General features: G+C 61.0%; 1 protein-coding gene across 1 annotated transcript; it reads right to left on the reverse strand.

Moving 5' to 3' along the window:
* Positions 1–27862, reverse strand: CSPG4 (chondroitin sulfate proteoglycan 4). Its single transcript, XM_059823950.1, has 10 exons — positions 27769–27862; positions 14434–14597; positions 9654–13235; positions 8878–9357; positions 8241–8417; positions 4259–4457; positions 3924–4058; positions 3613–3767; positions 2585–2768; positions 1–2205 (listed from the first exon to the last, which is right to left on the reverse strand). Exons 1-10 carry the CDS (start codon positions 27860–27862, stop codon positions 314–316), a joined length of 7062 nt encoding a protein of 2353 aa, XP_059679933.1. The 3' UTR covers positions 1–313.

The following is a 27862-nucleotide window of genomic DNA, read 5'->3' on the forward strand; positions in this document are numbered from 1 at the left end:
GACCGGTGCCGGCAGGTCCCCTCCAGCACCGTGGCCATCGTTGGGTGGCCCAAATGAGCACCCGAAGTCAGCATTCCCTGGGGTTGCTCAGGTATTTTGCCTATGCAGTGTCCCCCCTCCCCTGCCCAAAGCCACCTGGAGATTGGGGGTCCTGGGTGGGCTGGACTGGCAGCCCCCATATCCCCAGGGCCCTCTTGCATCTGTGGGATGCCAGCTCCCAGAGGGGAGGAGGAGACCTGGGAGGAGGTGGCCGGCAGTGCTCTGGGAGGGTGCGGACCCCCCAGGTGGGCTCGTGTCCCCACGCCTGAGCCCTTCACACCCAGTACTGGTTGTTTTTCAAGGGGGGGTTGGAAGTCCGGCAGTACTGGAGGAGCTCGGGGTCTGGCGGCGCCCCGGGACCTGTGCCCTGGGGCAGGGGACCTGTGCCCTTGCACTCCAGGGCGTTGACAGTTGTTAGGGGGATGCCTTGGTTGGGGTCCGTCCTCCGGAAGGTCTCCTGGTCCGGTACGGCCCCGTTCTTGGCCTTGGAGGAGGGAGTGCCCTGGACATGGTGCTTCCCCGTCTTGTTGCGCTTGTGCAGGTAGAAGAGCAGGGGCAGGATGAGGGCCAGCAGGAGGAAGATGAGGCAGATGGGGATGATGATGCTGAACATGTTGGCCTCGATGAAGCTGAGGAAGGTGCCCCCCTCCACGGGGCTGGGGCTGGTGGTGGCACCGGGGCCCGGCCAGGAGGTGGGGGGCATCCCCAGCTCGCTGGCGTTGGGGCTGCTCCGCACTGTGCCCTGGGGCACCAGGGGTGAGGGTGCCAGGGGGGCTGTGAGCAGGGTGACACCGTAGGCTTTCGAGGTGTTGTAGGGCTCAATGCTGTACCCCAGGGATGCCAGCGCTGGTGGCACACTGGTGGCCACCAGCTCGAAGATGAAGCTGTCACTCTGCAGGGGGTGGTCGGTCTCCCTGGCATCCAGTACCTCCAGCCCGACCTGCCCTTGCTCCAGCTCGCTCTGGCTGAAGGTCTCGATTGGGGTGGTGAGTTGTCCTGGGTCCCTGGGGACCCTCACGAGACGGCTGCCATGGGGTGCCCTGCGGATCTTGAAGACCGGGATGCTCTTGGTGCGGTTGGCCAGCTCGCTGGCATCGAGAACGCTGGTGTCCAGGAGGGCTGTGGTGCCCCTGGGCCACACGCTGCCTGGCTGAGCCTTCACCAAGGCACGGACGGTCACGTTCACCACCCCAGTCCTGTTCGCTGCCCGTGACATGGCGAGGAACTGGAAGTTGTCCTCGGGAGAGGTGAGGTCGGTGAAGGTGAACGTCACCTCCCCGCGGTCCAGCTGCTTCTGCGAGAAGCCCCGCACCGGCTTTTGGTTGACCTGCACTTGGCCAAACCTTGGGTCCCTGGTGATCCTGTACAGGGCGTTGCCCGCTCCCAGGAGGTGATGGCGGGACACCACAGCCCTGTTCAGGTCTTGGGGCACCTCCAGTGGCACCGGGCTGGCAGCGGTGCTCGCTGCAGGCAGCACCTCGATCTCCAGCGAGGTCAGGGTGGGTGGGTGGTGGCCATCAGAGAGGCTCAGGGCTAAGGACCCTGGGGCACGGCTCCCGGTGGCAACGAACACCACGTGGCCCGCATTGACATCCGCTTGGGTGAAGCGGCTGATGGGCTCCTGGGGGTTGCGTGCGTTGGCCAGATGGCCAGCGAGAGGTCTCTGGAGGACACTGTACACCATCTCCTCTGGGGACCCCGATGGGTCTGCCACATCCAGGTACTCCTGGGACAAGGTCACCACGGAGCCTGGTGGGACCTGCAGCACTTCTTGTCGCTTCACCACCTGCGGCGGCTTGCTGCTGCTGCTGGTCACCGTTATATTGAAAGCTTCAGAGATGACCACCCCTTCCTGCGGAGGACGGATGGACTGCTGCACCCGGGGCCGGAGCCAAGCCTTAAATCTGAAATGGTCATCAGAGACGCCGCCTCCACCATGGGCATATGCCAGGCGCCCTGTGGCCAGGTCTGACTGCAGAAAGAACGGCTGTGACCGCTCCAGGGGTGCACCGGCCACCAAGAGCTGCCCATGAGCCGGTAGCCCCGTCACCAGGAAGACAACATCGTGTGCAGCTCTCTCAGGGACCGGGATTTGGCTCAGTAGGTTGGAGGCATCCAGGACCGAGGTGTTGATCTCAGCCCGTTGAGTTCTTGCGAGCTGGAGACCTGGAGGGAAAAGGGAAAACCCAAAAGCTTGTCACCCCTGAGAAGAGCCAGGGTCTGCTAGAGAAGAGAGCAGACCCAGCTGAGAGCAAGTTATAGCAGAAAAAGGAGGATTGCAAAGAAATGGAGAGGGATGAGAATCAACTGGGACTTATTAGTTTGGTAAGATGATGGTGGAAGGAATTGTGCAGAGAGCCCGCAAAAGGACAGATGCAATTTTAGATATTGCTTGACATAACATCAAAGCTTGTGCTTGGATGGCTATGGGAAATTGCATGGTGGTGATTTCTTCGGACTTCTTTGGACAAACAAACCCACCTGAAGTTTGCACAATCCCCCCGAATGGGGGGATTGCTTTTCTTCAGCTTCTCCTTTCCTTTACCTGCATTTCTCCACAGCTGAGTCGAGCGCTGGGGACACCTCGCTTCGAAGGAGATCAGCACGAGGAGGATGAAGGAATCGGAGATGGTTGTGGGAGCGACCACACGGAAGCGGATGGCATCTTGGGCGAGCCAGAAGGGCTTCTCTGGCATCTTGTGGTGGTAGAAAATCAACCCACTGTCCACCTAAAATAAAAAAAAACCTCAATGAGCTCTGCTAAAGGTCAAAATAAACACCCAGAGTGTGTGATACCATGTGGGAGATGGGTGCATCTGTCTTATCTCTGGTGTGACGGGCATGGTAGCACCACGGGGGACCTTGGTGACGCTGTGTTGGAGCCAACGTGTGCACCCTGAGCTCTTGTCTTGGCTGTAAGAAGGAGCAGCCAAGCCCCAATTAGGTAAGAAATGGGGATCATCACCAGCCATAGCATGGTAGCCACCATCGAGAGGTCACGGTGCCTCTCTGCCAGGATGTTTCTGTCCAGCAAGTGGGGAAACTGAGGCTCAGAGGAAGGGCTGAGCTTGCTCAGCATCCTCCAAGGGTCAGGTGAGGCTGCCTCCGAGGGAGCGCAGCACGGGGGAGCTTGCAGGGTGGGCAAACCTGCGTGCTTCTGCGGGAGGCTTAGAAATAAGCCCTTCATTGTGCTCTGCGGAAGTCTGGCTGTGTAGGAGAAGCGTGGATCTGCTTGGAGCTGGGGTGAGAGCGTCACGCCTGGCTCTTGCCTTAGGCAGCAGCCAGGATGGCTGGCTCTGTGGCAGGGAGGTAGCCTAAGAAAAGGGGATTATAACTCCCCGAGCCTCCCCTGGCACTAAATCCAAGGCTGGTGGCCACGGTAAAGCCGATGCTGGGGCAGCAGCTCTTAATCCCTCTTAGCAGCCGTTGGCAGAGCTGGGAAAGTCACGGCGTGCCTGCAGCCTTGCTCTGCCTCCTGCCAGGGATCAGCAGCGGGGTCGGGCTGGGACCCCCGGCCTGGATGGAGGGCTGTACCTTGGGACCCTGGCAGGGCTGGGGGAGGCGAAAGCTCACCTGGGCTTGGGTGAAGTTCCTGATTTCCTCCCCCCGGGAGGTGCTCAGCCTGCCCAGGCGCGGGGCTTGCTCAATGCTGTAGTACAGAGCGGTGGAGCCAGCGGGGCTGTTGCTCACTGCCTGCAGGTTCTGGCTGGTGATGGGCTGCAGGGCACCTGGAAAACACGTCCAGTACGGACTTCAACCTCACCACCCGCCTGCAGCCTTTGCCACGGGCATCCCTGGGCAGCGCTGGGGCAGGGGGAGGTGGAAGGGTCCAAGGGCCCTGTTTGCCATTGAACTGGGAGGATGGGGAAGGTGCCCGTACCCACCTGGGCAGGCGGTGAGGCTCTGCTTCTTGGCCAGGCTGATGAGGGGCTCTCTCTGGGCTCTGACGAGGAAGAAGTGCCCAGGAGACAGGTTCTCCCCATCCCACAGGTCGAAGGCGAAGCCCCCATCCAGGGCCCCTGCGGAGAGCACAGAGCTGGGCATTTAGGGGGGGCAGGGGGGCTGCAGCCCCCCATTAACCCCGCACGGTTTCGACCAGGGTGCTCTGCGATGGGGTTAGCATCTGCCTTGGTGGCACAGTGCTCCCCTCCAGTGGTGTCCCCTCCCTTGGGCCGGGGGGGTGACGCCTGGGAGCTGGGGCACCTCAGCCCTGCCCTACCTTGGTGCACAAAGAGGATGAGGCCGTTGTTTATCTGGGCCTGGGTGAACCGCCGGACCTCAGCACCGGGCGCCGACCTCAGCACCACCTTCCCGTTAGCCGGGGGCTGGATGGAGTAGGTCACCTCCTCCGCCGGGGAGTCCTCATCCTCGGCGCTCAGCACGTGGGGGCCAATGGCAGCCGTGGCACCTTCCCGCAGCTGAGGGATAGGGAGAGGCTGTAATCCCCCTGGGATGCCCCCAGCACCTCTGTCCCCTTCCCCAGCCTGCTCCGGACCCCGTCCCAGCTCAGACTGCTTCGCTGGGTGCCTGCGCACATCCCAGCCTAACAAGGGTGCCTTGTCTGTGTGCTGGGTGATGCCCCATCGTCTGGCCTCTTCCCAGCCCTGTGTCACCCTCCACCGATGCCGTGTTTCCCAGTACGTGCCGTGCTGCTGGGTCCATGCATCTGCATGGTGCGTGCAGGACAGAGGCGAGGGCTCAACCCTTCGTGCCTCAGTTTCCCCAAGCACTGGAAAGGGAAGAAGGCACGGTGCTGGGGCAGAGGCTGTGCCTTTGATGTGTCTCTCCCTGTTGCTCTGCAGAAGGTGGTCTTTTTGTGAGGTCTGTGAGCCTTGAACTCGCTCCCTGAGCTGCTGCTGTGTACGTGATGACCGCAGCCCTGTCTCTCCCCAGCTGGGTGTTTCTCCTCCCAGCAAAGCACCCGTCCCGCCACCCCCTCACAAGGCTGCAGCGAGGCCCAGCAAACCCTCCAGGAATGACAAGCATGCGGCCGAGCTCAGGGCCACCCTGCAGCTTCTGAGGGCCGCTTCCCCCGGCCAGCAATGCCCACCCACCCCCAGGGACACTGCCACCCCAAAGCCCTGGCATCACCCCTCTCCACCTGGAGGCAACAATTTTCCTGGCTCCTAATCCTATGCCCTATCTCGGTCTCGGCAGACCACGGGGATGAATCCTGCGCTGCCAGACAGGTTCTGCCCACGCTCCCCAGAGCTGCCTTTCACCCTCGGGATGCCTTGGAATCGCCGGGCGCATGGACCCGGCCTTCCCGCAGCTCATGCAGGGTGGAGGGGCGGGATGCGCTGCATCCCACGGCGTCGCAAGCCTGGCCGGCATCCTGCAAACCTCAGTGCCGGGGCCCGCAGGACAACACCCAGGCGCCGGAGGAGCCGCTCAGCTGGCCGTGCTGGGTTAGATGAGCTCTTTTCTGCCATTTCGGCTGGCCTAGCCCAAAACATTTCATGAGTGGGTGTCAACAGTGACATGAAATCCCTCGGTGGTCCCCGCGGGATGGTGGGAGGCAGGCTCGGAAACACAGCTTTGGAGAGATGGGATGGGGAAAGCGCTGCCGGACATGCGGCCAGTGCGGGAGCCGAAGCCCTCGCAGCAGGAGCTGTTGCTCCGCCATGTGTGCACCGAGGTTTTCGGGCTGCTCCCCCTCCCCGGCAGCCACAGCCAGGTCACTTCAGCACCCGTTGGAATTGCAATAACACCCGGGGCTCGGTGCCAAGGAAAACTCCCTGTGGTCAAAGCCCGGAGAGGCGTTTGTGGGCAGGGGGGACCGGCAGCCCCAGGGCATCGCTGCCCACTGGGGACGGGCACACGCAGCGGCTGGAGCGGCTTTGCTCGCCACCGAGAGCCCGCACCGCCGGAGCTGACCCACTTCACCACACTCTGTGTCCTCTCTGAATTATTAAAGCCTTCTGCCTGGTTCCTGCTCTCACTTACTCGGCTCATTATGTTTGCTCAGCCCCCGTGTCGCCTCTGCTCTCCGGGAGAGCGTGCGGGGAGGCAGCGAAATAGCGCCGGGAGCTTGGCCGCGTGTTTTGGCGCAGCGGTGGAAGCCTCTCTCTCGGTGGCATCCGGCCATCCTCCCTCCTGATGCAACCCAAAAAGCTCCTTGGGGCAAATCTGCCTGGTCCTTTCCAGGGGGGCTCCGCTTCGGGGTCTGAACCCTGTCCATTGGCCCCCTGGCCTGGCGTGGACGCTGCACCCCCGGAGCTGGCGGGCGCGGGCGGCAGAGGAAGGCTTTGTGCGCTCGCTCTCCTGGACCCGGCCTGACCTTTAAACGCTGAAGTCATCTCTCGCCGGAGCACAAACACGGCAGGGCAGGGCCCCTCCTGAGCCTTGGGTTGTTTTAGCATTGCTCCCGCTCGGAGCAGGGAGCCTTTCCCAGCTCCAGAGTCCCTCCTGCGGGCAGCCGGGCGGCTGTGGTTACCCCTCCTGGGGCCAGGGGGGATCCCGATGGAAAGGCGGATGGACCGCTGCCTCAGAGTTTATTTTGGGCGCTTTTTCTTTCTTTTCACCCTTTTTTTAGCATGGTGGCTGGGAGGGAAGGATGTGCTTCCCCAAGTGTCTTGCAATCACTGGGCTAATGGGCTGGCTAAAAATAAGGCGGGGAGGGAGTCTCCTCCTTCCCTTGCGCAGGGCCGGCTCTGGGCATCTGCCCCGGGCGGGATGCATGGCACTGGGGACAGCTGTGGAGGGGGGCACCCCCCAAACTTGGCTGGCAGCCCTGGCCCCTCTCCTTGCTTCTGGGTGCTGCCTGGCCCTGGGCAGGGCAGCCCGTACCCTTCCCTTTGGGCATCTCCTCCGGAGCCCAGGCTCCCAGGCACCTTCCCAAAGCTGCTGCCATGCTCCTGGCGTGATGATCCTGGTGGAAGGAGCTGCTTTCCCTGTCGCCAGCCTGGGAAATCCTGGCACGGGTGAGGCTAGCGTGGGGAGGCTGGGGGCAATGTTCCTGCTGGGCTGGCACTCCTGCATGTCTCCCGATAACTCCTCTGCTGCAGTTTTGGATTAGCGATGCTGAACGGGGCAGGGAGGTGTCTGAAAGGGAAGGTGGGACTGCCAGCAGCCGGTGAGACCTCTCTGCTTCTGAGTTCACTGCTACGGGCATTAGTTATCTCATGCTGCTGCAGCAGGGATAGGAAACCTGGGGGCAAGGAGAGGTGCGAGGGCTGCCTAAAGAATGCTTTCCAATCTGTGCCGATGAAACCCGGGCGAGCTGCCCCTTCGTGCTCCCAGGAGTTACTCGGGGAGCTGGGGAAGGGCGAGCAGGGGTTCTCGGAAGGGGGGGTGAGGAGCCCCTGCCTGCCGCCGTGGCAGCCCGGCTCCGCCGGGCCCGGGGGGAGCGCTGCCGCGGGGCGATGCTCCCACCTTGCGGGCGCCTTCGGCATCGGCGGCGGGGAGGGACGGGGGGAGCGGGGGGGGGGAGGACGGGACAGCCGGGTCTCCGCCTCCTGCAAAGCCTCGCCCCGCCGGGAAACCGTCCCCCCCCCCGCCCCGCCTTCCCCGGAGCCCATCGGCTGCCTCTGAGCTGCACCCCGGCTCTGCTGTGCCCAAATTCCCGGGGGGGGGGTGTGTGTGACCAGGCTCGGAGTGGGTCCGGTGGGATCACAGAATCAATCACAGAATCACTAAGGTTGGAAAAGACCTGTAAGATCATCAAGTCCAACCATCAACCCATCACCACCATGCCCATTAAACCATGTCCCATGATGTCACATCCACACGTTCCTTGAACCCCTCCAGTGACGGTGACTCCACCACCTCCCTGGGCAGCCTCTTCCAGTGCTTCACTGCTCTCTCAGGAAAGACATTTTTCCTAATATCCCGCCTGAACCTCCCCTGGCGCAACTTGAGGTCATTTCCTCTTGTCCTGTCGCTTGTCACTTGGGAGAAGAGACCAACACCCACCTCCCCACAACCCCCTTTCAGGTAGTTGTAGAGAGCGATGAGGTCTCCCCTCAGCCTCCTCTTCTCCAGACTGAACAACCCCAGTTCCCTCAGCCACTCCTCATCAGACTTGTGCTCCAGACCCCTCACCAGCCTCATCGCCCTTCTCTGGATGCGCTCCGGCACCTCAACGTCCTTCTTGGAGTGAGGGGTCCCCACGCTGGGCTGGCCAGCCCGGGGGTGTCCTAGCGCTGAGCACTCAGGGCCCGCGGGGGTGGCTGCCCATCCCCGTGGCATCCCGCTCTTACCTGCAGCCCGGCGTTGACCCTCAGCCGGGGCCCCTTGGAGCTGCGGGGCAGGATGGTGATGAAGAGGGTCCTGGGCTGGCTCTGCCGGTCCATCTCGGAGGCATTGGCCAGGAGGGTGAAGCTGTCAGCCTGGGCCCAGGGGCCATCCTGCCTGTACTGGATCTGCTGGTTCTCCACCTGAGGGGCAGGGGCCAGGTGACCCTCCTGGGAGGACACGGGCCACCAGCCCTGCTGGGGAGGGGACCTGTGCACCAGCCTGGGAGGAGGGAGGGAGCCCGCCACCCACTGCTTGCCCTGGGACATCCCTTCGGGATGGATCCAGCACAAAGACGGGGAGTGGGATCGCCATGGGGAGCAGACCTGGAGCCCAGCGTGGGTGCTCTGCCTGCATTCCCACCCTGTATCCCCAGGGACATTTAAACAACAACCTTGGGGGTTGATGTGTTCCCTGTCTGCAGGGCAAGCGTGCCACCCCAAACCCCTCCATCCTGAGGGCAAATATCTCTGATGAGGATAGGAGCCCCGCAGCCCTCCCCAGCTTCCCAGTGCCACTGGGGGCTGGAGCCCACCCTCAGGCTCTTCCCAAATCCCCTAGGAAAGCAGTGTGGTGGGCAAGCAGGCACCCTTGGCTGCTCACCTCGCTCCAGGTGAAGCTGTGCAGCCCGCCGTCCTCCGGCTGCTCGCTGCGCAGGAGGGTGCCAAACCGGGGGGGCTCAAGCACCTTGAACTCCATGCCGAGAGCCGTGAAGTAGGCATTGGGGATGTTGAGGATGCCCGTGGAGAGGGTGACAGAGCCACCTCCCGGCACCGTGATGTTGCGGATGTCCAGGGGGACGGTGATGGGGAGCACAGCCAGGCTCACCACCACTCCCTCGAGTGGGTCTGCACTGCTGGCCGTGATGTCCACAACAAACTGGTCACGCTCCTCATCCGGTTTGGAGTGGAGGTAGAGGACTCTGCCGTTGTTGATGTCCTCCTGGGTGAAGGACTGGATGGGGTCCAGGCTGGGCTGCTCGTTCGAGTCTCGGCTGTGCTGAAGCATCGCCAGGAAGCCGGAGGCCGGGGGGCTGCTCACCAGGTAGACTATGTCTTGGGGAGGGAACTCTTCGTGGGTCACCTGGGAGCGTGGGGGAGACAAGGCATGAGTGGGGCGCTGGTGTCTGCACGGCTGGGCTGCTCCACAGCCCACCTCTGTGCAATCCTGCAAGGCTTTGCTGTGGGATGAGCTGCAAGAGTCACCTTCTTGCCGAGGCCATGCCTGACCCCCCCGCCCCTGGGCAAAGCCTGACATGGGCACGAGTCCTTTGCTCTGGGCAGGTGGGAGTAAAATGCAGTCCCACCGGTGGCTGTCCTGGTTTGGTGGCCAGGGATGTGATGCAGGCTTGGGGAATGACTAGAGAAGGGGATACTCACCAGTAGGTACTCCTCCTTGATCCCAGCTGCTTCCCCCTGGAAGACGTGGATCTCCTTGTGGTTGACTATGCGCAGGGGGCTGGGATGGGTGTCCAAGAACACGCTGATGGCCAGCGTGTCCTCCACTGCCACCTCGTTCGCTTCTACAGTGAACTGGAGCTCATCTCGGGTGTTCCTGCTTCCATTGTGGCGGTAGGAGATCTCTCCCGCTAGCAGGTCCCTCTGGGAGAAGGCCATGACCGGCTGCTCCCCTCTCAGCACAGTCCCCCACCTCGGGGGGGTCGTTATCAGGAACCGTATCTCTTCATCTGACCTGATGTCCATGTTGGTCTCCAGGCTGAGAACAGAGGAGTCAATGCTCCCTCGGCTGCCTTGGTGGATGACCAGACCAGTGTTGTTGACTATTTTGATGTAGGGGTCCGATGCCTGTACTTCCAGGAGGGCTGTGGTTTGGTGGAGGCCATCTGAGACCTGTAGCTGGATCCAGCCCCGGTCAGCCCCCGAATGGACAAAGAGGATCTTCTTCTTCCTCAAGTCATCCTGTGTGAAGCGATAGACCTGGTGGCTTCTGTCATCGACAGACACGATGCTGCCAAACAAAATGTCCTTCCTTGCCAGCACCAGCTGCGTGTCGGAGAAGCCAGAGTCCTTGTCGGTGAAGGCGATGTCATCTGTTGTCAGCAGGTGCTGCCCATTGCGCACCACACTGAAGACCTTGTTCACCACCTGGACCGGGATGTGGTCATTGACGGGTTGGATGGAGACCCTGAAAACACCTCTCACCTCCTCCGCCTCAGGCTCAGTGCTGCCCTCGCCCTGCCTGATCGCTACGAAGGGGATGTCGTCCTCCAGCGTCTCGGAGTCGTCGTGCTGGTACAGCAGCCGGCGGTGGAGGATGTCGTCGTTGGTGAACTCTGTGATCTCCTCTCTGGAGGCCCAGCCGTGGGACGCAGCCCAGGCCAGCCTCCCGTGCGCTGGCCCCTCAATCACTTCGTAGATGTAGTCCATGCTGTTCATGCTCTGCACAAACAAGTGGTCCTTGGAGATGACGGCTTGCCCCCCTTCTGGCACAGTCAGGAGGACGTTGGTCAGGGCTGGTGCATCAGGATCCCCACCAATGCTGATTGTGTAGGTATAGACGGGAGAGTGCTGCTCGCCAGCGCGGACGCGAAACTGGAAGGTATCCTCGGCTTGCTGAGAGTTCCTGATGGTCGCGCTGTAGCTCAGGTGGTTTCTTTGCAGATCATCTTGGGTAAATCCAAAGCCTTCGGTCAGCCTGTTGCCGAGCAGCTCCAGGTTTCCCTTTTTGGGAGCCTGGATTATCATGTAGTGGAAGGGGACTGGGGCAGAGTTTGGATCTTCCAACATTGCCTCCAGCTCCTTACTGGTGATATTTCTGTGCCGCTTGTTCTTCATCTGGAGGGGGACCATGGTCCTCATCTTAATGGTGGCTCTTTTAATCCTTATGAGAAAAGTGTTGTTTTGCAAGACCTTCTGCCCCACCTGGACTTTGAATCTCACCTTCTCCACAACATCTTCCAGCCGGTGCTCCGGGTCTGTGCTAAAATACTGGACGCGCCCTTGCTCCAGGTCTTGCTGGTGGAAGGACTCGACTTTCTTCCATTCCCCTCCCATGCTCCCTTGCTTCTGGACTTCACCATAGCTTAGGGGCTCTGTGAGGACATACAGGATGGCAACCCGTTGTTTCACGGCGTTAGTCTCCACTGACAGGTTGGCTGTGGTAATGCGTGCAGCCCCTCCTTGGGAGATGGAGAGGCCGGTGTTGTTGTGCAGGCGGATGTCAGGATCAATGGCGAGGATCCTCAGGGTGGCAATGGGGCTTGGGACTGTGCCGTCGCTCACCTGCAAGGTGAGCTGTAAGTTTGTTCCGCTCTGGTGCACGTAAACTATGTTGCCTGCTTCCAGGTCCCTGCAGGAGAACTCTTCGATGGGCACTCCAGGGTGAAAGTCATACTCCACATAACCCTCCTCCATCTGCTGACCACCGTGCAGCTGGAATTCGAGCTCATCACAGGATGTATCATCATCTAGGACCTGCAGGATGTCCGTGGTAAGGTGTTTCTGCGTGTGCTTCAGGATTGTCATGTGGTTCCCATGGGGAAAGATCACCTGTGGGGCATCATTGATGGGGTTGATCATGATGGGCAGCAGGTATATCTGCCCCTGCCGCAAGCACTCTGGGACCCCTTGCTGGGCGGTCACTGTCACCTCCAGCATCAGCTGGTCCATGGGCCCCTCAGAGCCATCGTGGACGTATCTGACTTTCCGATTCACAATGTCCAACAAGGTGAACTTCCTTCTGCTCCTGGACCCAGGAATGTCCAGCTCCAGCTGGCCATGCCTAGGGTCATTGGTGATGCTAAAGAGGATTTGGGACTGCCGGATGTTTGCAAGGCTCAAGTCTACCGTTGGCTGGGCATGTTTCCACTCCAGATAGGCCATGCCTCCTTCAGAGACAATGAGCGGGCTGACGTGCAGCAGCCTGCTGATGTTGGCGAAGGCGGGCGGGAAGCTGTTGTCTGGCCGGCATGGTTCCACCACCAGGCCCGGTGCTCCCAACCAGACATCTGGAGGTGGGGAGGTGGGTGCCTCATCCTGCTCGTACGCCTCATCATAGTCCCAGTAGTGCTCCTGCTTTCCACAGCCTGATGTGATGTCCTTCGTGATCACAGCATCCTGCAGACTCCTCCTCTGCAGGTTTATCCGCAGGTCCTCCAAGCAGCCGACAAATGAGTTGTTGGTCATGGTCCACACAGAGCTGAAAGCCAGATGGTGCTCCCTCAGGCTTTGCAAGGCTTTTTCATTCATACCTCCGACGAAGAGATTTCCCTGAAGGTCCAAGTAGTTGTTGATGCCCCGGTTGGACGTGGATGAGGCGTAGTAATCAATCAGGATCTCAAACTTGTGGATGTCTGTGTAGACTTTGACATAGTGCTGCTGCTCATCGCTGATGAAGACGTTGTTGTGCAGGACGATGATGCCGTTCCCCTTCTCAACAAACCCTCTCAGGCGCCCGTTGGAGATCTCCAGGTAGAAGAAGTCATTCTCCAGCCCTGCGTGGTAGATGAGAGGTGCCTGGGTGATGCTCGTCGTTATCACAAATTCGATGGTCGCTTCCTCCCTTGCATCCCACGTGGGAAACGCGATGTAGGAGTGTGGCCCCAGGAACCCGAAGGGGTCCTCGGGCTCTGCAGAGAACTGTGTGCTGCACCCTTCCTGGACCCGGTGGAAGATCTTGGAGCTGCCATCAGAGGACAGCGGGGAGAGGACATCCAGGCCGTTGAATGTCACTAAGTGGAGGCAACCTCTGAAGGGTGAGCTGGCCTCGGCGAGGTACGGCAGGTCGAGGCTGCCTGTCCCACCAGCATAGAGGCCGTACTGGATGTCCAGCTCCCGTACGGGTCCTGTGACGTCCACAGAGCTGTTGAAGAGGCCATCGATGGTCAGTGTCATCCTGCCGTCTTCCACCAGCAGCTCCACATCATGCACCGCCAGGTTATTGAGCTGCAGCTCTGCTGGGGACTGCAGCATCACCTCCTCCGAGCCCAGCTGCAGCCTGGCCTGCAGGGAAGGACATGGAAAATGCTCAGCTCAAGCAAGGTGTTATCGGTAGCACAGGAGACACCTCTCCACCTACCAGAAATACCTACTGAAGCACGGACTGTTCCTGGGGGCTCACAAGTGTTTTGGTCCCTCTGTTCACTACTGGTCATCCTGCCCTCTTCCTCCTCGGTGCACGTTCCTCCCTCCCCGGCTAGATCCCCCCGTGGGCATGCCTCCTCTGTCCTGCTCTCTGAATTTCTCTCCTTTTTCACTCTTTCTCAGCAAACCCCAGTCTCAGGGCTATTTCTCTGGGGTCCTCCATCTCCCGGTCCTGCCGCCCCACTGCTGGGCTTTCCCTATCCCCCCGTGGAGAAGCCCTGCCAGATGTTGGTTCCTCTTTCCCTGTTCCATCCTGCCTGCTGCCCTCCATCCCTGCAGCCTGGGCTGCTTCCAGTCCTTCCCCTGGGAAGTGGCAGGGGAAATAGCAGGCTTTGCTCCCCACAAGCAGCGGCCTGGAGCCTGCCTAAGTAGAGGGTTAGCTGATGGACACCGAGACACACGGTCTGCATTAGGGAGACCTCCAGCCAGCTCCTTGCTTCCTCTCCTGCTTCGGTTTAGATGTGGTTGGTGGCCCAGCCCAGGCTGCAGGAGAGGTGGGATGCGTGCCTGGGATGCTCCCTGATCTTCTCCTTCATGGCGGATGCCAACACCACAACCCCAAGAGGGAATTTTATTCTTCTGTCCCTTCCCATGCCCCAGTTGGGCTTGGCCCATGGTGGGATGGGGGCATCTGCTGACGGAGACCTCTCCGTTCTCTGAGCTCTCTGGATCCTCTTGGCCTCTTGGCTCATCCCGTCTCTGCATTAACCCCTTGCATCCCGAGGGTGCTGTGCACCATGTCTGCCCACGCAATGTGCATGGGGTGCCGGTGCCTGGGTGTCTCCATGATGCTCCCCGGCGTCACCCTAGGCAGTGGGTGAGGACCTTCCCCAGCTGAAGCCTGTTTCTCTGTATTTAACTGATTCTCCCAAGACTCTGTCCACTCTCCTCTTGAACTCTTAACATCCCCTGGCAGGGCTCTTGGCAGCTTGGCTGGCCGTGCTTGTGGCTGGCCCCGTGGGCTGCTGTTTTCAGGTGCTGCCCCTTCATCCTCGCACTGGATGGATGAAGCCCTGACCCATAGACCCCAGCCCGCATTGGGGAGCGGGACGCTGACCTGCAGGCTGCCGGCTCGCAGCTGGAGCAGGAGGTGGTCGGGCTGGCCGGCGGCCAGGAAGAGCAGCCCGCTCCCCTGGCTGGTGTACAGCTGCAGGTGGAGCCGCACCGTGCGCGAGGCGTCCGCCAGCGGCATCTCCACGTAGCCGTCCCCGAAGAAAGAGGCTGGGGAGAAAAGAGAGAGGGTCAGGCAGGGAAGGACACCCCTCCCGCACGCCCTGTCTGTGTGGGTGCTGTGAATCGGGAGCCTCCCAAGCCCGTCCATCGGTCCTTCCCCGTTCGCCCTGCGACAGAGTGCTGGAGCCCAGCAGCCTGGGAAGACCTTCATGGGAGTCTGTTTTCCGATTTTCCTAGGGAAAGGGGTTTCTAGGGGCTGGGTTTGTGTTTCTCCTTGCCTGTGCAGCATTTAGAGAAACCTTCTGCCTCGTTCCGCGGCCAGGACAGATGCAGTAGCGCCTGTCACCGGGCCGAGTTCCCGAGCGTTAGGAGGCGAACTGTTACCCGACCGAGTCTTTCCCACGTCTGCCACAGCCGTCTCCCTTTGGAGGAATATGCACCCTTCCAGCAGTGGCTGTGTCGTGCCTTGGCCGGATTCCCCGGCCAGTGCCAATTGCTGCTAAACAGAGAGATGCTGTGTGGGAGCCTTGGGGATGCCACTGACTTAGCCAACACCACACTCTGCTCCCCTCCCTGTTTCACACCACTTCCTAACAGCTCTCCGTATCATCCAAACATTGCTGCCGTTCACCCTGAAGGTGGCTGCTCCGTCGGTGCTGGAGGAATAAACGCGTGTGCCTGCAATCCATATGTGGATGTGAGACCATACGGAAACCTCGGCTCAAACAGCGTGCCTGAAGCCGCAGCTGGAACATGTTCAACGCCCAGTATACATCAGGCTCACAGGGACTCAGCGCAATGGCATGCGGTCATGAAATGAAAGACTGTGTCACAGGGCATACACGGGAGAGGGCGAAATTAAAAGCATAGGGAGTGGCAAGGCTTAATTTTAGAGTGCTTAGACTTTTTTTGCTGGCTCAATGCCTGCGCGTGCGTTGCGCGCGCCTTAAATTTGTGTGTCTGCGATGCACTGCCACCCGTCCTGGTTAGCTCCAGAGCAACCCACGGCAAAGTTAACTCCGCACTTGCGGGGCAAAGCGTACTCAGAAGACCTGTAAGTTGTAAATGTTTGGTGAGGATATGTCAGAGGGGTGAACCTTTTCAGTCCATATGTAGTCACAGGCTGTAAAGCCCGCGGTGCTCGAGTTTATACGCGGGGAGCTTTCCTGCTGTACGTCACTATTGCACTTGCCATCAAATTCACCCAGCTGCAGACCCACGCTTGGGTTTAGGGTCCCACATGCAGTTTGCTGAGGTGCCATGGGGCGACGAGGCTTTGGCTGCTCGGAGGGTCCCAGCCCAGCCCCTGCTCTCTTTTGGAGGAGGCAGGGATGGGGGTTCAGTGCTGGGGTGAAACCAGCCTCCTGCATGGTGTGCTCCGGGTGTAAACCCCCACGCGTGCCGGGAGAATAACGTGGGTGTTGGAAGGACCGTCACCCCACCCGCTCCGGGCAGGGAAGAAATGGCACCATGGAAATATCTAGCTCTTGCTTTAATACCAAGCCCTTTGCTCAGCCCAGGGCAGGGCTGCCAGCCCGCCTTACTCAAGCCTGCTCATTTCCTGGCCCTCGTGCTTGCCGTTGGCACGGGGCACTTTGGCTTCCTTGTCCTCTTCGGCCCAGCCCGTGACTCGGAGGAGCTTTGCTATTCTTTGCAGGGCCGTGAAGGGCTCTGTCCTCTCCTGACCTGCTCCCTCCTTCCAGCCGTTCTTGCAAAACCAGCCAGCCCAGGGGTACCTTGCTCGGTGGCCAAGGGTGGTGGGTGCCGTGCCGCGTGCTGCCTGGGGCTCTCGGCAGAAACCTTATCCCGGCATTTGGTGAGCAGGAATGACACTGAGTGCTGTGAAAGGGAGTTTTTCTCTCCCTCCTTGCACAGACGCAGGCGGCTGTGCCGGGCCTCAGCAAGGCGTGCACACATGCGTGCAATATATCGTGGTCCCCGGAGACATTGCATGCATGTTATGTGCTGGCTCTCGCCGAGGTTCCCCCGTGCGTGCACGCTCTGTGCTCCAGCTCCCACCGGGATTTTGCTGCGTTTTTGGTTTTGTGGCTTCCCCTAATCCCAAAAACTTGTTCTTCAGATGGGCACCGAGAGGCTGCTCTCACGGGGAGGGAAAGCTTTGCAGGGGCCAGACCAACCAGCAGCTCCTCTGCCAGCCCAGGGGCCGTGCAGCGTCTCCCATGGGTGCTGGGGATCGCGTTTTGGGGCTGGCGGAGCCGGTCCAGCACAGCCGGCCTGTTTTCCAGCGTGACAAGGGGCAGCAGCTCCTGCAGCCAGCACATTTTGTCCTGCCTCCGTTCTCCCGAAGCTGCCAGAGATGCTTTTCTTCTCTTTCTCTCATAAAATGCTACTAATAAAAAGTTACCGAAAGCGCGGATGCCCCGGGGAGCAGTGCTGTTTGCTGGGGGAGGGAGGGGGGACCCTTGCCCGGCTCCAGGAGGTGCTGGGATTTTTCTCCGGCAGCAGAGCAGTGTGAATTACTGCTGTTTGTCTTCCCAAATCCCTGCTTTATTTCAGGGCCGCTCTCCTCTGCTCTGCAGCCCGGCCAGGACGCGAACGCCACTCGACCTGTGGCATTTCTCTTTCACAAGGGACTTGCAGCTTTTCACCTCCTTCTCCCCTCTTCCTTGCCCTCCACGTTGCAAAAGACACAGAAAATATTTTTGGGGGATTTTTTAAATGCATTTCACCCTGGAGGAGCCTCGGCAGCACAGGGTGCACCACCCCGACGGTGGCTTCGATTCGGGCACGCGCGGAGAGGGCAGGAACCACCCCGCGTACCCGGCCACGTCTGCGGGCTGGCTGCGGCTGAGCGTCCTGGGATGGCCCCATGCCGATGCGCTCCTGTGATCCAAAAGCACCTTTCCCAGGTGATCTAAGGGTGCCATCATCACACCACAGGGATGCCGTGCCCTGAGCCAAGCCTCATCCCTGGATGGGGATGCCCGAGCTGGCCCTTCTTCCCCCATCCTGGGGAGCAGCAGGTCCCCGTGTCCTGGCCACAGGTTGGGGTGGGCACCTCGGCCATCCCGCTCACCCCAGCTAAAAATAATTGATGTTCCCAGCTCGCCGTGTCCCGCAGGAAATTGCTGCCCCTGCCTTGCCAGGCCGATGGAAAGGCGTTGCCGAGGCGAGAGGGACCTCAGTCACAGTTTCCGAGCAGCCGGCCAGCAGCCAGCAGATTATAGGCTGCAGTGTCATTTGGGTTTTGGGTTTTTTTTTTTTTTTTCATTGAAAAAAATAAGGAGACGAGCCAAAAGCTCTGAGCAAGGGGCTGGGAGCGAGGCCCCGGGTGTGCTCAGCTCCTCCCGGGGTCGGCGAACAAGTGAGGGCTCTGTGCGAACCGGCGCTGCCCCAGCACCCGCCCCAGCCGCCGGCCACGCGCCGGGTCCGGGACGCCTTGGCCCCCTCTCCCTGCTCCTCCAGTTGAAAACACGGCGGGTTTGGCCTCTCCAATTGCTGTTTTTTGGTGTTCAGAGAGTTTTTTGGCACCACAGCCGACAAGCAATCCGGGTCCCACAGCCCAGGGAGCAGAGCCTGGTGCTGGGCAGCACCATGGAGGGGAAGGGATCCCCATCTGCCCAGGGGGGGTCCAGGCTGGGGGGTTCCCGGGGTGCTCTGGGGCTCAGCAGGGCCGGTTTGGGCTCTCCTCCATGTTTTAACATCTCAGCACACAAACTTCTCCCACCTCCTCTCCGGCACGTAGGAGGATGGAGGAGCCAACTCCCGGCCCAGGCGAGGGAAAGCGCTCGCGAAGCTCAGCGCGAGGGTTTGCGGAGCGAGCCGGCGCTGGGCGTGAGGGTTTTTCAGAGCGGGGAGACGTCTCCTGGTGTGCACGAAATGCGAGCTGGTGGATGGATGCCTTCCCCACCCGCAGGCTCCTACCCCAGCTCGGGCCACCCCCAGCCGTGCCCACGGGACAGCTGGACGCGTTTCGGGGTGTGTGTGCTCCAGGGGCTGCAGGGACCCCCGTCGCTCTGCCCGGAGGAGGATGCTGCGGCTGGGCAGGGAGGAGCGGAGCACGGAGCGGGGCAAGGTGCTGGGGAGAGGCTGGCTGCTAACAAGGCTTCATTCAGGCTGCGGTGGGGGGGCAGGTGGGGGCCAGGGCTGGTGGCCCCTGTGTGTTTGCAGGGAGGGGACTGGAATTCATTAAAGCAGCTCTTTAATTACCGGAGCGGGTGCCAGGAGAGCCCCATGCGCACACACGCTCCCACGTGAAAGGCTCTCTGTGTTTGCAGCCGCTTCCCGCCCCGGCCACACCGGTTTTCTGACGGTGGTGGAAAAACAGCCGGGGAGTGAAGGCTCCTTGTTGCCCGAACAGCTCTGGGCTTGTGCGGCCGCTGCTCCAGCCCAACCCGCCGGCTGCCCTCCTTCCTGCCCGCCGGCCGATGCCAACAAGCGGCCCCTGTGTCGGCGGCCTGCCCGGTGCTGCTGAGCGCCCATCACCGGCACGGGGTGCCGGCTGGGCGCCCCTCGGCCAGCCTGGTGCGTTCCTCCTCTGCAGCGTCAGGAGCTTGTTTTGAGGCCCTCTGAGTTGTTTGGGGTTGTTTTTTTTATTTTAATGACTTTATAAGGTAGCGAGCTCGCCCGTCGCCAGCCGCGCTGTGCTGTACCCACACGCTGTGCCAACACCGGCGGGGCTGGGGGGGGGCAAACACCGGTGGGGCTCAAGAGCAGCCGCCCAGCCCTGGAGATGCTGCTTGGAAGCTTGAACCCCTCCTCGTCCCCCACCGCGTGTGCGTGAGCTCCCGTCCCCGTTCCCAGCGCAGGCAGGATCAGCCGTCCTGCCTCCACCGTGGGTGGCCCCAGACTTCAGCCTCCCGAATCCCGATCCTGGCTCGGCGATGCCCGATGGGACCTGCAGCCCACCCCGCGCCCCACCTGCATCCCGGGCAGCGGCAGGGCTGGGCTGTGCCCCCGTCCCCGTGCTGGGCGAGGACGGGATCCGATGGGCTTTCCGAGAAAGGCTTCATTATGTTACACATTCCCTTCGTTTTACGGCGCGGTTTTATTTATGGCCGGGGAAGGAAATGAGCAGCTTGCAAGGCAGGCTAAGGCAAACACAGCCGCTGCGGAGCGGCTCTCGGGTTTGGGGGCCTTGCTGGGAGGAAGGGGTGCCGGGGGGGACGACTGCTGCCTTCAGGGATGGCCAGAGACCTGAGCGGCTGCCTGGGTGCAGCAGGAGGGCTCAGCACCCGGCCGGGTCTCCCCAGCGAGGAAATTCAAGTGCAATGGAGACAGGTCACACGTGAGCCGGTCTTGGGATGCAGCGATGGCATCCGAGCCTGGCGGGGACCTCGGGGACGTCGCACGGTCCCCCTCATGCTGGCAGGACCCTTTTCTGCAGGCGGCCTCCAGGATGGGCTCAGGCATTTGGGATGGGGCAGAGCCAGCCCAGCAAACAGCCCCTGCCCTGGGAAAAGCCTCTCCCCGCTCTCCTGCTCCTGGGGTACAGCCTCCGGGTTTATGGGGTGAGGTGGCATCGGCACGGATCCATCCCTATTGTGATAGCTCCCACTGCGGAGGAGGGTTTTTTCTCTTTATCCCCACTTCCAGGTTTTATCCTCCACGACTCCAGCCGGTGATTGCAGCTCCCACACCCCGAGCCAGGGCTGTGCGTGCTTTTCAAACTCCGGCAATGGGAATGAGAGCTCCGGTTCTCGCCTCCCACCCTCCACCTGGCCCTCCCTCGCAGCGGGGCTCCCCGGGGCCGGCGCTTTCCAGGAGTGCCGGCCAGCGGAGATTGCTGGAAAGCAGCGCTGGAGAAACTGCCAGCAAAGCCACGGGCCGATCGCCCTCCTCGGGGCTGCCGACAGCCAAGGGCTTGCCAGAAGTGGCCATCACTCTTGTGTCGGGCGCGGGAGGAGAGCCCCTGGGCCGGGGTGCTCTGTTTCGCCCCCGTCCCGTCCTGCTGGCCCCTGGCTCCCGAAGCCGATCATCCATCCCTACCTCTGGCTGCACTGCACCGCTTTGAAACCCTCCGCCTGTGTTTATTAATTCAGTTCCTCTCCCCATTCCCATTCCAGCTGCTCTCTCTCGCTCGCCTTCCCCTGGCTCCTGCCTGATAGTTTTGGGGGGGGAAAAAAAAAAAAGCCTTTTTTGCAGCCCACGGACTTTGGGGTCAGGGGAAAACATGCCCTCTGCTAATTCTGCGCTGCCCAGGAGGGGGGTTTGCCGTATCACCCCATGTCCCGCCAGCCCTCGACCCCCTGCCCAATGCGTGGGCCAGCTCCTGCCTGCATCCCCCATCCCTACAACGAAGGAGCTGCTGTAGCTGGAGGCTATAAAGGGGGGTCCAGGAGGCTTGGCCGGAGCTCCGGAGCTCCAGCCCTCGCTTATCCAGCGTGGTTTTACGATGATTCAAACAGCCCTAAAGCTGATGGTATTTCCTGCGCTCTCCTGCTCGGCCAGAAGCAGAGCCACGGAGGGGAGGGCAAGGAGCTGGTAGCTGGCACTGCCGCGGCCCCGGCCGCACATCGGCCGCGTCCCCCTTGCAGAGCTCACGGTGCTTTTGGGAAGAGCTGGGGGGATGCGTCCCCAGGGCGAGCACCCCCGAAGCCTGAGGCGAGTGGGAGCAGATACGGAGAGCTTTTAATGACACGTGCCTAATCAGCTCCGCAGGGACTTAAGGAATAAGCTCGAGCTGGAAGCGGTGGTTGGAGTTTTTGCCCTGGGAAGCAAAGGAGGGGGAGAATTTTGGAGGATTTAGGGAAGAGGGAGGCTCAATGGGGCTTTTGTGCCGTCCCCTGCAGCGTGACTCAGGCTCGCTCAGGCTCCCGCTGCCAGAAGTTGGCCTGGAAATATTGTATCAGCCCCAGAGGACGTGGTTTCCAAACCGTCCCAAGTTGGGTTTTGTTCTATTTTTTTCCCCTTCTCTTTCTTTTTCTTTCTCCCAAACCGTCTCCCCCTCTCTCGCTGGCTGGCAGGTTTTCCAGCTCCACCCTGCACATCCCGGCCCCCGCTCCCACAGCTTTCCCGGCACCGCGCCGGCCACGAGGCTTCCCACCCTGCAAGGGAAAGGCTCGCAGAGCTGCAGGAGGGCACGCGGTGGCATACAAGGGGACAATCCCGACCAGCCCAGCACCGGAGAACCAGGGGGACCTTGGGGAAAGCCTGGGCTGGAGGCTGGGTTACGGGCGAGCGGGTCACCCAGGGCGCACATCCCACCTCCAGATCCCCGAATCCCATCCCTGCCCGCCCGACAGAGCCAGCGCCCGTTCCCGAGCCCGTTCCCGAGCCCGTCCCCAGCCCTGGCAGAGGGAAGGGGCCTTCCCGGGAGCCAGCGGCGGTGGGGAGCGGCAGAGCCTGGCCAGGGGATGCTCATAGACATCCCTGGAACGGCTGGACGTTACCGGAGAGATCCTTGCCTGCCGTCAACAAACAACGCGGACGCTGCTGGAGAGGGGCCCGTCTCCAGCCGTGCGGGCTCAGATGTTTCCCAGACTCGCTTGTGTCAAACGGCTCTTGAAGTGCCAAGATGGAGGGGGGGTTATCGGCCAAAGTTGGGGCGAGGGGGGGAAGGACGGGCATGAGCGGCGCACGGAGGGAGATGCTGAAGCTCTGCCAGGAGCTACCTGCCGGCTCTCATTTCAGCATCCAGCGCCGTCCTCAGGCGTAGGGAAGGAGCTTTTAAAATGTGCAGCTCGGGGTGATCTGGCAGTAGCTGTGCTGGCAGGGCAGCACCCGCAGCACCCACAGCACCCCGCACCCCGCACGGCTACAAGGGCCACGGCTGGGATGGGCTTTCGGTGATGCCAGGTGCTGCGAGGGGCAGGAAAAAAGTGTCTCCATGGCCAGGGAGGGGTGTTTGCAGCATGGAAGGGGAAAGAGGATATTTTTTTCTTATCTGGGGGTGACATGCTTAATTCTCTGTCTTGCAGTTCTCACTGCAAAGAAAATGAGTATTTTGGTTTTTTCCCCTTTCTAGAGCTGAAATCTCTGCCTCCTCTTCTCTTCTCTTCTCTTCTCTTCTCTTCTCTTCTCTTCTCTTCTCTTCTCTTCTCTTCTCTTCTCTTCTCTTCTCTTCTCTTCTCTTCTCTTCTCTTCTCTTCTCTTCTCTTCTCTTCTCTTCTCTTCTCTTGCCTTCTCTTCTCTTGCCTTCTCTTCTCTTGCCTTCTCTTCTCTTGCCTTCTCTTGCCTTCTCTCCCCCTCTCTCCCCCTCTCTCCCCCTCCTTTTGGAGGTCCCCCTCCCTACCCTGCCTCCCCCTCCCCACCCCTGTTATCCCCCTGGCTTTTTCCATCTATGAGAAACAAGTGGCAGGGTGATGTTTATAGAGAAAATAAACGCCTGCTCTATTTCTAGCGCGGAGGGAACGTATAGCTGACCGCGTGGGGCTGTGGGGGTGTGGAAGCGGGCACGCACATCCCCTCCCAGGGCTGCGGGGCAGGACAGGAGGCTTTTCTCAGCCTCATCTACCTCGGGCCAAAACTTCCCTCTCTGCTCCCCGGCTCCCAGAGGAAATGACCCCGATGGGCCCAGAAATTTCTGTGGGATGGGATGCAGAAAACCTTGAAGCCCAGCTGAAGCCCAGCCAGAGGCTGGGAAAGGGAATGGGAAATTCCTCCCGACCCCCTCTTGCTTTCTGCCTGTGCACTGGGGAGCACCGGAGGGGCTTATGGCATGATAACAGATGGGGAGCGTCCATCAACACGCCCGGGGACGGGACCGCAAGCAGCCGGGGGCTCTGACCCCAGACCCCCCCTGCCTCGCCCGCCTTCCCTCTGCCCGCCCACAGCCGGCAGGAAAAACAACCACCAGAAAGCCAAGATTTGGGCAAAAGAAGCAGCAGGGATTCACAGGGGCTGTCCCAGGCTGACTCACGGCTCAGGAAGGCTCCTTGAACAGCCAGTGAGTCACGGCGACGGATGAATGCGACTTTTCTCTCTCCTTGGCTTGGAGGCACGTGATGGCACCGGCCACCTCCAAACCATGCTGTTTGCCCCGTGACTTTCTCCTCTCCCATCAATTTTTGGCAGCGCCCTCCCTTCCCCGGGATGCTTTCTGTCTGCTACTGTCTGTCTGTCCGGCTGTCAGGCAGCCAAGAGCAGCCGTTGGGTGCAGGGCAGCTCCCAGAGGTATTGCACGGAGTAAGGCACAACTGGCGCAGGCGACACACCCGGGGAAGGAAGGACGGAAAATGGGAATTTATCACCCTCTTGGATCCAGGGCACGGGCATAAACATCTTTCACCCCATCTCGCTGCCGGTTGGCCGGAGGATGCGCGGAGGCCCTATTTGGTCTGTCCTGAGGATGAGGGACAGCTAACGAGCGACAAACCGGGCAGCAACCCTGCATCCTCCCCATCCCGAGGTTGGGAAGAGCTGCATCAGTCCCGCTCCCTTGGTTTTAAGCCCAGCTTTGGAGAATCCAGAGCTGCCCTGACTCTGGGCTCTGCTTTGCAAAGCAGCCCTTGGCTTTGCAACAGAACGAAGTGGGTTCTCTGGTTACGGCACATTAACAAAAAGCCTCGGGTCCGTTTGCAAACATCACAGGTAAAATAAGCATCACGCAGGCACGTCCGCTCCCACCGCAGCAGCTCAGGGAGAAAGATCAGAACACCTTTCTCTCTATCTCAGTTTTTCTGTTACATTTACCCCAGAAAAACTCTACGGGGCATCCCATCCATGGGCAGCATGGCAATGTGCAACCAAGCACTGGGCATGATGGAGATGGCTCGGGGAAGGGCTGGTTTGGGAATGAGGGGTCTCCGATGGGCAGCCTCCTTGCTCCGTGTCTCCAAGAGGTTTGGAGCTATGGGGTGGTGAAGGGGCTGGTTGCAAACCGGGCTGCGCTGCGTGCAGACCTGCCTTGTACCCGCTGGGGTGACTTGGGATGCCCAGGCAGGACCCGGGAAGTGTACAAATATGAGCTGAGGAGTTTCTAGGACTTTCCCGGCTGAAGGCTGGGGGTGATGCTAACGCTCGGGGAGGCTGGATTCCCAAAAAGGAGACAAGCCAGAGCCCGGCTCCTCCAGGCACCTGGAAAGGGCCGAGGGAGCGGCCCCTGGGAGCTGAGGCTGGGCTGAGCCAACGCCTGTTGCGAACAGTCTGTGCTTTGAGCTTTATTTAGGCACACAGACAGCATCAGCCTACCGCCTCCAAAGTCCTCTTTCTGTCCAGCCTTCAACCTGATGTTAGTTCCTCCGGGTGAGCTTAACCCCGTCCGGCGATCTTGGAGGAATGCGCTTATATATTTGCCCGCAGCCCTCTGTTGCTAAATATAAGAGTGAGACGAGAATATAATATTCCTTCCCGATTCCCACGATACCAGTTTGCTTTCACCCCCCTTTTCAGCCTTTTTCCTGTTCTTTCCCATCAGCTGGAAACTTTTCCAGCTGCTTGGAGCTATGACCTCAAAACATGTGGCGCATTCACAAAAAAGAAACTTTGAATAAATCGGTCGGATTTCCAAAAGTGGAGGAGAGGAATAGCCGAGGCGGCTCCCTAGAGCCGATAACCCCGGATAAGGCAGGAGGGGTCCCGGCCGGGTACGCTGGGGCAGGCACTGTTCCCTTCCCATGAGCAGGTACCCTGCACGGGGCAGCCGTGGATAAGCCGGGGTGACGCTCACCTCCCCGGGACCCCACTGCCGGGGACCCACCCGAGACTTGGGGGGGATCGCATTTTTGGCACCCCCTTGCTGGAAGCTCGGGGTGAACGTTGCTCACAGGGACCCTACGCATCCGATTCCTTCTACCCCCCGTATCCATCCTCATTACAAACCCCCAGCGAGGGGGTTTTTGGGGAAGGGGGAGCTCAGCCCGCGGGTGACCTCACTGGGAACCGGAGCAGAGCCAGGCTGTCTAAAACCAGTTTACTAAAGCTTCACACTCAGATGTCAAGAGGACAAGTTTTACGAGTGTTTTTTCTTTTTGGTAAAATCTTGTATTTATTGAAGTGCATGGTGACTCTTTCCATTTCGGGCTGGGCAGAAGACCCGGGCCCCCCGAACCTGAGCGTGGAGGCAACGCAAAACACAGGCTTCACCCCTAAAAATGCGCCTGTCCCCAGCCCCGTGCCCGGCACGCTGCTGGTGGCTGGTGTGGCTCTCCCTGAAGGGGATGGAGGGACGTCCCAGGGCAGGCAGCCCTTGGGAACGCTTGGCACCGGCGCTGGTGGTCTCAGCAGGGATGCTCCCGAGGGGATGGGGCTCGTGGGAGACCGGTGCCCAGACGCGGGATCGCGGCTGGCACGTCTGCTTCAGCCAGGCACAGAAATAGTCCCCGGCATCAGAAAATGGGTGTAACCCCCCTTTCCTTTCCCAGCCCTGAGGGTCCGTGCCAGGCGGGTGCCCTTTGATCCCTGGAGCTGTGCCCCGGCCGTGGGTGGTGGTACCTGGGGGGAATCGGGGGGGATTGGCGGGTGGCGGTGAAAGCCACGTGCTGTTTTTTGGGGTTGCTCCAGCCTATTCACCATGAAAGAGCTCGGGAGTGCCAGGGCAGCCCTGGGAGCTATCCTGGATACCCAGGCAGGCAACAGCTCGGCGTGGTGAAATCCCTGCCCGGGATGGAAAGGTCAGGGCTGGAAGGAAGAAGACCACTTTGTTCATTAACAAAAGGGATTTTTTTTCCACTCGGCTTGCCAGGCATCCTCATATTTTGATGCATGGAAAAATAAGAAGGAACAAGGCAGGAGGGAGGGAGGAGCATGTCCTGGAGGCCACCTGCTTGCTGGGGAGGGAATGGGGACAACAAGGGACCTGCAGGGACCTTGCAGGTGACGAGAGCCACAGGGCTGGGCCCTGGGATCGTTCTTGTCCTCCTCCTTGTACCGACACAGGCTCGGACGCAGAAGATGGTTGGGGAGCAAAAGACCAGAGGTGGTTGGTAATTCCTTTGGAAACTGCTTGGACAAAGGAAGCTCCTGCCCCACCGCTGGTCGGAGCCCCGGAGCCCGGGATGAGCTTTGGGGAAGAGAAACTGCTTGGTGGAATGTTATATTACTTTTGGGGTGAGTTAGGGAAAAACAAGTGCTTTTTAAAGCCCCTTCTGAAGCGGTGGATGCCACTGACCCACTGCAAATGGTCAATTAGACCCCGAGCGCGGCTTGGAGGGTTGGGCTAAGGTGCAGACCTGTCCCGAGCAGGATGAGACCCATGTCCAGACCCCGCAGAGCCTGCCGAGGCTCGGGACATCGTCCCCAAGCTGGGGAGGGAGCAGGGGGCAGGAGGCGCAGGGTGGGAGCGGAGCTGCGGGATGGCCGTTGGGATGCTGAGGCAAGGCATGCCTCCATGCCAAGAGCTGTGTGGTCAAACCTGGCCACTTCTTGGGGAAAAGTGGCTATAAATCACCCGCTCTGCTCCCCGCCCAGCCCGTGCCCTGCAGTAACCCCTCTGCCCAGCTCGGTCCCTGTGCAGTAGCCAGCGTCCCCTGTCCTCCCCGCTGCCTGCATCCTGCAGCACTGTGGCTCCTTCTCGGGGAGACCCTCAGCCCCGGGTGGTGCCCCATCACCCGAGGGGTGATCCTGCGTCCCCCTGGGGCCATGCTGGCAGGAGAGGTGAGCCCCTCGCCCTGTGCTGGGGTCTGCACCCAGCCGCCCCGAGTGCACAGGACAGACGGATGGAGCAGTGCCGGGAGGCAACACGCACCCTGGCAAACCCTGCCCAGCTCCTTCCCACCGGCACCGTCCAAGCCCCTGCTCCTCGGATGAGAGGGGCTGCCCTCGCAGGCAGCTACTGTGGCAGGGCCAAACATGGGCAGGGAGGGCTGGCTCTCCCTGCCGGGGCTGCGGGACGTGCCCACGCCCCGTCCCCATGGCACAGGGCTTCGGCAGAGCAGGGAAGGTGCCTTTCTCCCGCGGGCTGCCCACGGCGCAGACCAAAGCCCTGCGGCTCCTGCCTGTGTGCGGGGAGCGAGCCCCATCCCACCCAGCACCACGTTTGCCTGTGCCCCTGGGGAAAGCATCAGACACAGCCGGGGCACGCTGCGCCCCAAGAGTCAGGGTGGGCACGCAGCCCCACTCCCTCCCTTGGCTTTCCCCACAGGGCAACCTGGCCCAAACACCCTGCCCAAAACCAGGCAGCTGCCTCTCCTCCCTCCTGCCAGCTTGGCGACAGGCCCCCCGCACCTCGGGGAGAGACAGCCTGCACCCATGGGTGCCCGCACCGCTCCACGCTGGGTCCCCATCCCTCCCAGCCCACCCCACGCACCCGAAGCCGAGCCTTTCCCCCCCGGTTTCTTAGTGCTCCATCCTTTGGGTGGGCTGGCGGGACGGGACTTACCTCCGGCCGGGGGTCCCGCGCGGAGGGGCAGCGGCTGGCAGGCCAGCAGCAGCAGCAGCAGCAGCAGCGTGGCAATGCCACCTCGGGCAGCCAT

Source organism: Gavia stellata, chromosome 13 (assembly GCF_030936135.1).
Source record: "Gavia stellata isolate bGavSte3 chromosome 13, bGavSte3.hap2, whole genome shotgun sequence".
NCBI lineage: Eukaryota > Metazoa > Chordata > Aves > Gaviiformes > Gaviidae > Gavia > Gavia stellata.

Bases quoted from the DNA above. Each gene is read 5' to 3' on its own strand.
- CSPG4 (XM_059823950.1), bottom strand. From the start codon at position 27,862: ATGGCTGCCCGAGGTGGCATTGCCACGCTGCTGCTGCTGCTGCTGCTG. The intron at 2,769-3,612 runs GTGAGCTTTCGC...TTTTTATTTTAG, and splicing joins GGAACTTCACCCAAGCCCAG to GTGGACAGTGGGTTGATTTT. The intron at 2,206-2,584 runs GTAAAGGAAAGG...TTTTCCCTCCAG, and splicing joins TCAGCTGTGGAGAAATGCAG to GTCTCCAGCTCGCAAGAACT.